The sequence below is a fragment of the Pieris brassicae genome, chromosome 3 (assembly GCF_905147105.1).
Source record: "Pieris brassicae chromosome 3, ilPieBrab1.1, whole genome shotgun sequence".
Taxonomy (NCBI): Eukaryota; Metazoa; Arthropoda; class Insecta; order Lepidoptera; family Pieridae; genus Pieris; species Pieris brassicae.
The window spans coordinates 11637044-11645830 of record NC_059667.1 but is presented as its reverse complement, the minus strand read 5'-3'; the positions used below and the strand labels follow the sequence as shown (position 1 = coordinate 11645830).

The window sequence follows — 8787 nt, the reverse complement described above, 5'->3', positions numbered from 1 at the left end:
AGTTCGCATGCATGATACCCGCAGTCGAGTTAATTGCGGGCTAGGATAATAAAGCGATAAAATACAATAAATAAAATACACGGCTGCGCAGTTTTTACTCATTGTAGCAACTTTAAAAGAACTTTTGACTCAATTATTGTCGTTATTGGGTGTGATGCTATGTAGAGTGTATCAATGTGTGGAAGACAAGCTAAACCAACCAAAGCAATTGATTTCGACGCTTGAGGAAGTTCGTCGTTAAATCGAGGGACGTTACATAGAGTGCAATTTCTTTTTTTCAAACAATATAAATAACACATGTTTAGCACAGTTTGATGCTAAGACACATCTCTCCTGTCAAATGCCAAAATTTAATGGATAAAAAATGGTCTGTCACAATATAGTACTTTATTTATCTAAAGCCCTATTCCTGAGTATCACTTGAATATAAACTGAGATTACCTCATGTTGTGATTCCAAGTAGCCGAAGTCTACAAACATGTAAAAATTATACTAGAAAGGTCTCAAACTAAGTTTTTCTTCAGCGTAAGTATGAGTATGTCCTCGACCACCCCTCTGAAGTATTTTCAAATCAATTCTAATTAGGGTCCATCAAGAAAAGTGCGTACTAAGTCTTAAAAGGCCGGCAACGTACTTGCGAGTCTTCTGGCAATGTGAGTGTCCATGGGTATCACTTAACACCAGATAAGCCTTCTGCCTGTTTGCCTGCTATTACCTAAATAGTGTCGAGAATTTCACTTTATTACAATTAACCACTAGTCCCCTCTGATCTGATTTCTAATTGTGTAGTTAATGCAACCGCGCCGATACTCTGTAACTTCCAAATGTAATTTCAATGTAGTTCTCTCATTATCCTTGGTCGTCTTAGGATCACGTGGTACAAAAGCAAAATGAAAATTGGAATCGCTACCGCTATTGGCAATTACTTAGTACCGGCGCTGATACAACTCACACTATTGAGGACGTTTTGTCGTGAACGCATATGCTAGGTATGCATTATATTTTTTACTATCCGAAGTCTATCTGGCCACCGACACATATTTCGATTTTCAAATAGTCGTCAAAATTTATTAACAGTTTGGCAAGGTTGACTTAAAAATTTACAATTTTGTCGACGATTTTGTATTTGTGTTTTTTGTACGAATATATTTAAAATAAATTTCATATCATTTCATTTTTATACCTGCCTAAAATTTATGTAGTAATGTTGATAAGTCAGACATCAGATGGTAAAGAAAATACGAAAGGGCATGTGAGACGCTGTTACGACACTGCTAACGACCTGCTGGAAATCATGACTAATAATAGTCAATTTACTAGTAGTGGTATGTTAGCCATTTTCATAAATATTGTAGATACTTACATATTTGTTAACGTGTAGTACATAATAGTAGAGAAGCTTATGTGTTTTTATAAGTAATCATTATTTAATCTCTTTCGTAATTTAAACTTTAAGATGAAACACTGATAGCAAGCGATTTAGTCATTTTATATAAAAATTTGGACGTTGGGACAAGACTGGTGACAGAAGTAAAACATTCCCAAACGAAACCGTCGAATCAATACGTTGAAACAGTCATATATGATCACGATTCAGACGACTCTGATATTGGTGAGATATATAGCACGGAAGACATCCGTAATATCATGATGATAAATAAAGAAAGAATTGATTTGTTCAATAATACTGCCTCATTTGAAAATACTTTGTGTCAGAAACTTGGCAATCTCGCTATGAATTCTTCCAAGTTTGGCTCAACATATGACAAAAACTTTCTTTTCAAAGACCCTTATATAAAAGAACAATTAAACAGCTTTATGCCTGCAATGACGGACAAAGACGTGCTTCCTTCGTCGCTTCTGGATTATATATGTTGCAAACGACTAGAAGATAACAGCAATTTTTATATGGACAACATCATACGATACGTTCAACATACAATAGAACAACTCAAACGCATTAGTAATGGAGATTACTTGACAGAAAAGGCTAAAGAAAAGTGGAGGCAAAGCGAGGCAACTGATGTCTTTCATGGCAATGACTCTAAAAAGAGCATGTTGGCAAATTCAGTGAGTATTCCTCTACATATGGAACGTAAATCAAGCAGAATGAAAAGTAACTGGCATGATATCGTCCATTCTGAAGTAGACATTAGATCTCTATCGAAATTATTAGAGAAGAAAATAGTAATAGAAATTCCTAGGTTATTGTGTGGAACATATAAATTATTTACAAAACGTTGCAACGATAATTTAATTATAAGTTGCAAAAAGGAGGTAAATTCTTTAAACGAGACTCCTTCTCGCGTCGATGTTGTTCTTAATATAAAGAAATCGGAGTCCGGTCTCCTTATAAGTAAACTTAATTCTATTAAAATCACTCAAGCTGTGCCGCAACATTCAATTGAAGGTAAGGTAAAAGTTTTGCCATATTATGTGTTCTATCACACCTTGCATTGAGAACGTTGGCACTTTTTATTTTCAGATTGTTTATCTACCCCTATACCATCTATTACATACGATCCGGTGGATAACCGAAAGAGTGACTTACAAATTGATACACTTAAGGTAGAGGAATTAAACGAACGTGAAACAACAAGTGACATACCGTATAGTGCCTACGAGTATAGTTTATTAACAAATCGGTCGCCTGACACCTGTGATGATTCTTTTATTGGAGTGGACACCGACAACAGTTCTGCGTCTTTTGCCTTTTGTAAAGATCATGGCTATAATGAATCTTTTTTTAGCTATCCAAACGTTATTAATGTCAAGTCTTACAGCGACGAACAAACTGAGGCTAACTTTAGCTTGATGTCTCCCGATGCATTGTGTTGTACTGTACAACGGCTTAATATGAACTCACCAGTCCCTGAAGAGATTGAATTTAATCACAGGAAGAAGAAGTCTCCGACAAGAGTAAGAATTAAGTCTCCATATGAAAATTCTTCGCATGTTATGGAGGAGAAAAAAAGAAAGAGACTTCTTGAAATTCGAGAACGACGCGAAATAAAGAAGAAATCATTGAGTGATAATTGTAAAATAAATAAAAACAAATACGCAAAAGGTGTTATGGCGCAAGCATCGAGCTCAGTTACCAAATTATCAATAACAAATAAGTCATTTTACAATTCCATATATGGACAATCTATAAATGAGTCCAAACATTCAAAAAAAGATCGAAAGCCCAGTACCAACGATTTAACGATTGTGGTGGAATTAGAAAATTGCGAAGATGAATTACGTAAGAAATCACCGAGGTCTCCAAGAAATAAAGAAAAATACATTAATCACAGCTACTACTTAGATGATGCCGATACAGAGGTAATGCATCACCAAAATAAACTAAAATTAAAGCAGAATGTTGAAGACGTTTGTACCGCATCTTCCTCTGGAATATCGGAAAATTTAAGATCTAGTTTAAATTTGTTAAACGATATTATCTCCTTTGACAATCCTTCTCATCCAGTATCACCTGTTTCTCGAGATTCGCAGTAAGTGACTTATAAATCTAATATAAATATCATAACATATAATTCTATAACAAAAAGCTTAACACAGAAATAAATAATATTAATGTTTCAGGAAATGCAGTCCAATACAGAATGACGTAATATCCGAGAAGAGTAGCCCTCTATTAAACTCCACAGGAAATCAAAATGTAATTTCTTCTGATACGCCAAAAGATTCTTTACATACATTAGAAAATCAAAAAGGAAAGGATACAGTACTACCTGTACAATGCCGAAAAAGTATCGACAAAATATACGATTTAATGAAAAAGCTTGGAAAAATAGACACCAGTTCGAATAACAACAAAATACCTGAATGTGATGAGTTTGAGGTTCCGATTGATTCTAAACAAATTGGTTCCAGTGTACAACCTTCAGATAGTGGTACAAGCCTCAAACATCACCTGGTATCATCAAATCCCAGTTGCTTTAGTTTTGAAAAAGTTTACCTGGATCCTCCTGTTAATAAAAACATTCATAGAAAAAGCGAAATCCCAATGGCTACAACACCAAAAACTAAAGCGTCAACAAAGCCTCAACCATCATGTGATGATAAACAGAAAAAAGATCGTAGGAGGATAACTAGCCCAGTCACTAAAATATCTGAAAATCCATTAAAAGCAATCTCACAATTGCTGCGTGATTTCGAAAGTGTTAAAGTTAACCGTCCGAGGACAGACAGCGAACCAAAATCAAAAAGATACGATACTGACAAGAAACATAGCAGTCGTCAAGTTACTTTTAGAAAACCATTACAACAAGAACCCAATTTGAAACCCAGCGAGCCGTCATCAAGGGGTTCAACTCCAAAGAATATAAAATCAAGGGTAAATACACTCACTCACGCTGGAAGATCACAATATCATTTAAAGTCTTCTGTGGAGGAAAAACCAGTTGATAAGTTAAACCGAAGAAAAATAACAGATATTATAGATGAAGTTAAAGAGGCTCGAGGTGAAGCAGTGCGTGGGCCGCCGAAATCTAGGCTTGATAGTTTAGCCCAACCTAGAAAGTATAACCAACCGTCTAACGAACAATCGTCTAATAGAAACAAGTATACTATTCAAAGACCACAACGTTCCACAAATACCATAACACACCCCGAGAGGAGAGACTCATTAAATGTTAAGATAAGACAAAAAAGATCTGAAATATCCGGATCTCAAAAATGTCATTCCACCGTGGCGCCACCTTTAGGTGTGTAAAGGTGAATTTTGTACTGTTTGTTTGTTTGTTTATATTTCCCACCTACTTTTTTAATGTATTAAGCATAAAATAATATTTTATTCTATAATACAGGGATCAAACGGTCAGAAAGCAATAGCCCCGACAGAATCCGCAAATGTTCTCCCGTGTCGGTGACAGGGCCGTCCTATAAATCAAACTTACCCGAAGCACCTGAAACATTGTATGGCACAACAATATTGAAATGTTAAAATGTCCGTCAATTAGTTGTAGGTAACATAAAAATGTGGTTGCAGATTAAAAAAGATGGTCGCGGTGGAATCGTATGTAAATAATCATTATGGACGTGGTTCTCCTACACGAGAGTTAAAAGGTTTATCTGGAGCTCAAAAATCAAGAGTACCGCTTGTACCAATCGATCTAGATATGGGTAGTTATACGAGTATATCCAAATCTTGCAATTTTATGTAGAAAGGACTTTTAAAGTAGTAATTATTATTTTTAGGATCAATGACCTCATCTCGGACAGCAGAAGAATCCACTGTACTAGGAAAGAAATTACACAAGATGATAGATACAATGATCAGCAGTGCTACCGCGCCGGGGTTAACTTCGCTTTGTGAGAAAAATGAAACTTCAGTAAGTAGCGAAAGCATAAACGACGCGTTTGTGGATACTATTGAACATTATGAGGAGCTTATGTCAAACACTGATTTTCCGATTGATGTTTTTGGCGATAAGAGCATAACAACAGCTGTAGCTACCTTATCTAAGGATAGTGAAAGTGTACTGAGCAAAAATATTGATTTCAATGTCATCACGTATGACATACAGCCCTTTAATTCTTTAACCGAATTAGCCAGGCTGGAGAACGCACTGTATCGACGATTGTCAGCTGGAGCATTTCAGAAACGATTGAGATTAAAAAATTTAACATTAACACCGAAACATTCTCTGCAGCAAATATTAGTTTTACAATCTGGAGATGTTGGATCTCTGGTTGTCAAGTCAACATTATCTCAAAATGTTCTTGGAAAAACATCATCAAAAATTAAAGAGATGGCCGAAACTAAAAAACTAACAGAGTCTCAGTCTCATGTAGATTGGACATTTGCTAAATTTCCCACGCAAGTTTCTACAGTTGCTTATTCTGTACCTAATACTGCAGAAGAGGTAAATTCAGTTAAATCTCATTGCGAGAAAGTCGTAGCAACCGAGGAACTGAATAGTTGTAATAGTAGTTCCGAGCAAACTGGGCTAGGCTGTAAAGCAACTAAATCTGTCACAGGATGTCCTAAAAGTAAGGTGAAGGAGAAGAAAAAGGTTGAAAAAGATGAAAAAAGGCTTGAACACGATATAACACAACATCTGTTAAACAACATTACAATAACTCAGCATACAAATATTCAGATAAAAGAGGAAAACGAGGGCGGCATCAAGGACACATACAAAGACAAAAATGAGGAATCTCAGAGCATAGAAAAAACATCTCAAAAAGATTGTGTGGTAAGTAACTCAAGTATGTTGGAAAATAAAACATCTCAAGTGGACGACTCGACATCACTTGATATTCTGGTCGGCCTTTTAAATGAAATAAGAAACATCACAACTTGTCAGACACATCTTACAGAAAATAAAACTGATGACGTAGAATGTGATGAACTTACTGAACTTGAAGTTATTTTAAAAAGAGCCGAGTTCAAAGAACATTCTGTTGATGTAAGTCCAATAAATGCACTCTCAACAAATTCCTTGGAAAGCTTTCAGCAACAAAACTTGTGTTACTTATATAAGACAAACTATCATATTTTAAATAATGAAGTAGTTTTGAGGAGTCCATTACTCGTTGATAAGGAGGTCAATGTCAACGTTCCTGAAATTACTTACAAACACACCGTAACAGATGTTCAGTCGAAATTTTTCCCAATAACAGTTCACCACTCTACAAATGTTACGAGCTCTCTAGTCGGTGTTATAAGTAAACCATCAGAGCAATCGATGTACTTCTTCTCGGATTATAAGACTTTATACAGTAATACCTCATTTAATAAAATAATAGAGATACCCATTATTGAAACAACGAAACCATGCAATCGTGTATTAGCTCCTGATTGGTGCGGAAACAGTAGCACGATAGTTAAAGAAAAAAAGATAAATAAAATATGCGATCATAGACAAATTCCACACTTTGACCCGATTGTTAGATTCAAAAGAGATATTCTGGTTACTGTTTATTCTATACTAGTAATGACGATTTTCGCTGCATTATCATTTTCAGAAGTATTTTACAGAATGTAAAATCAGTGACAACGTACGACGGTTATTCAATGTTTAAGTATTTATTTTGTAATGTTAATGTTTGATAGATAAATTAATAAAGTTATATACTTATTAAAAAAACAAGTGCCTAATTTTTGAACTCAACAAACAGTAATATCTTGTACCACTATATTAAAAATCTAAGTGGCTAAAGGAATCGGCTTGCTTAATAATTGTAAAGTTTAGAGATTTACGCCTATGCATCCTGTGCAATATAAATTTTTATAGGTGTTTTATTATTGCTTAAACCTACTTTTTATAATTAATATTAAGGTAAATAGCTACAACGATGAGATAAGATGTCAGCATAGAATCATTTTTCTATTAAAGGTACCGCAGATTCTTCCGTAATCTCATGGAATAAACAAAAATAAAAACTAAAGAGATTTTCATATGGCAATGTCAAGTGTCATACCGTCGAATCAAAGTATATATTAGGTCCTTACATATGAAATTGGCGTATTTCGTACTGGCCACTTTAATCACGATGTTCTCCCCTTTGGTAAGGAATTACAAATTCAAATTTGTACAGCTATTTACTCATGTATTTGTGCTTCGATGACCGTCATTTTATAGTTTTTTTTCTGTTTGCGTCACTCATTTTACAAAATGGAAAACTTAAAGTATCGCATTATTTACGAGTACGAGTTCCGCCGTGGCACTAGTGCTGCGGAAACGACTCGAAGGGTGAATGATGTGTATGGCGGTCATGTTGCAAAAGAAAACACAGTTCGTTTTTGGTTCCAACGTTTTCGTTCTGGAAATTTTGACCTGCAGAACAAGCCCCGTGGACGGCCTGAGACCCAAGTTGATAATGAAGTATTGAAGGCTATTGTGGAAGCGGATCCATCGCAAACCACGTCCGAGTTAGCTGCAGGCTGCAGTGTTAGTGATAAAACTGTTTTAATTCACTTGAAGCAAATTGGGAAGATTAAAAAGCTTGAAAGGTGGGTACCTCACGAATTGACTGAAGCAAACCGGCAAACGCGCGTCGACTGCTGCACCGTTACATTACTGAACCGGCACAATAATGAAGGTATTTTAAACCGAATCATTACCTGTGATGAAAAATGGATTCTTTACGATAATCGGAAGCACTCAGCGCAAAGGTTGGATCCTGGCCAGCCAGCCAAATCCTGCCCCAAGCGAAAATTAACCCCAAAAAAGTTACTTGTAAGCATTTGGTGGACTAGTGCCGGTATTGTTTACTGCAGTTTTCTCAAATCTGGCCAGACTATTACGGCTGATGTCTATTGTCAGCAATTGCAAACCATGATGGAAAAGCTAGCGGCTAAACAACCTAGGCTGGTCAATCGCTCCACGCCACTGCTACTTCACGACAACGCTAGACCACACACTGCACAACAGACGGCTACCAAATTAGAAGAGCTTCAATTGGAATGTCTAAGACATCCTCCGTTCTCCCCGGACCTTGCTCCAACAGATTACCATTTTTTTCGCAATTTGACAACTTCTTGCAAGGGAAAAAATTTAACTCTGATGGGGCAGTCCAAATCGCCTTCACAGATTTTATTGATTCCCGTCCGACTGGTTTTTTTAGTAAAGGGATCAATGAACTACCTATGAGATGGCAAAGTGCATAGAAAACAATGGTTCATACTTTGATTAATTAAATATATTATATTTAAAAATATTCGACTTTTGTTCCTCCCCTACAAAACGCCAATTTCATATGTAAGGACCTAATATATATATTTAGTCTTCATAATATCGTTAAGAACAACTGCCAGAAAAATATTGACTTGTATCT

At 35.8% G+C, this 8787-nt stretch overlaps 1 protein-coding gene across 3 annotated transcripts; it reads left to right on the top strand.

Annotated features, from left to right (window-relative positions):
* The first annotated feature begins 1060 nt into the window (after positions 1–1060).
* Positions 1061–7090, top strand: LOC123707193. 3 transcript variants are annotated; one of them, XM_045657047.1, is made up of 7 exons: positions 1063–1325; positions 1457–2410; positions 2486–3494; positions 3586–4709; positions 4812–4920; positions 4994–5127; positions 5203–7090. In XM_045657047.1, exons 1-7 carry the CDS (start codon positions 1205–1207, stop codon positions 6993–6995), a joined length of 5244 nt encoding a protein of 1747 aa, XP_045513003.1. In that variant the 5' UTR covers positions 1063–1204; the 3' UTR covers positions 6996–7090. The 3 variants fall into 3 exon arrangements, 2 of the variants coding, with proteins under 2 accessions (XP_045513003.1, XP_045513004.1); XR_006753463.1 differs by lacking the exon at positions 5203–7090 and having other exon boundaries at positions 1061–1325; positions 3586–4719; positions 4994–5022; XM_045657048.1 differs by lacking the exons at positions 1063–1325; positions 1457–2410; positions 2486–3494 and having other exon boundaries at positions 4697–4719.
* Positions 7091–8787: the final 1697 nt, after the last annotated feature.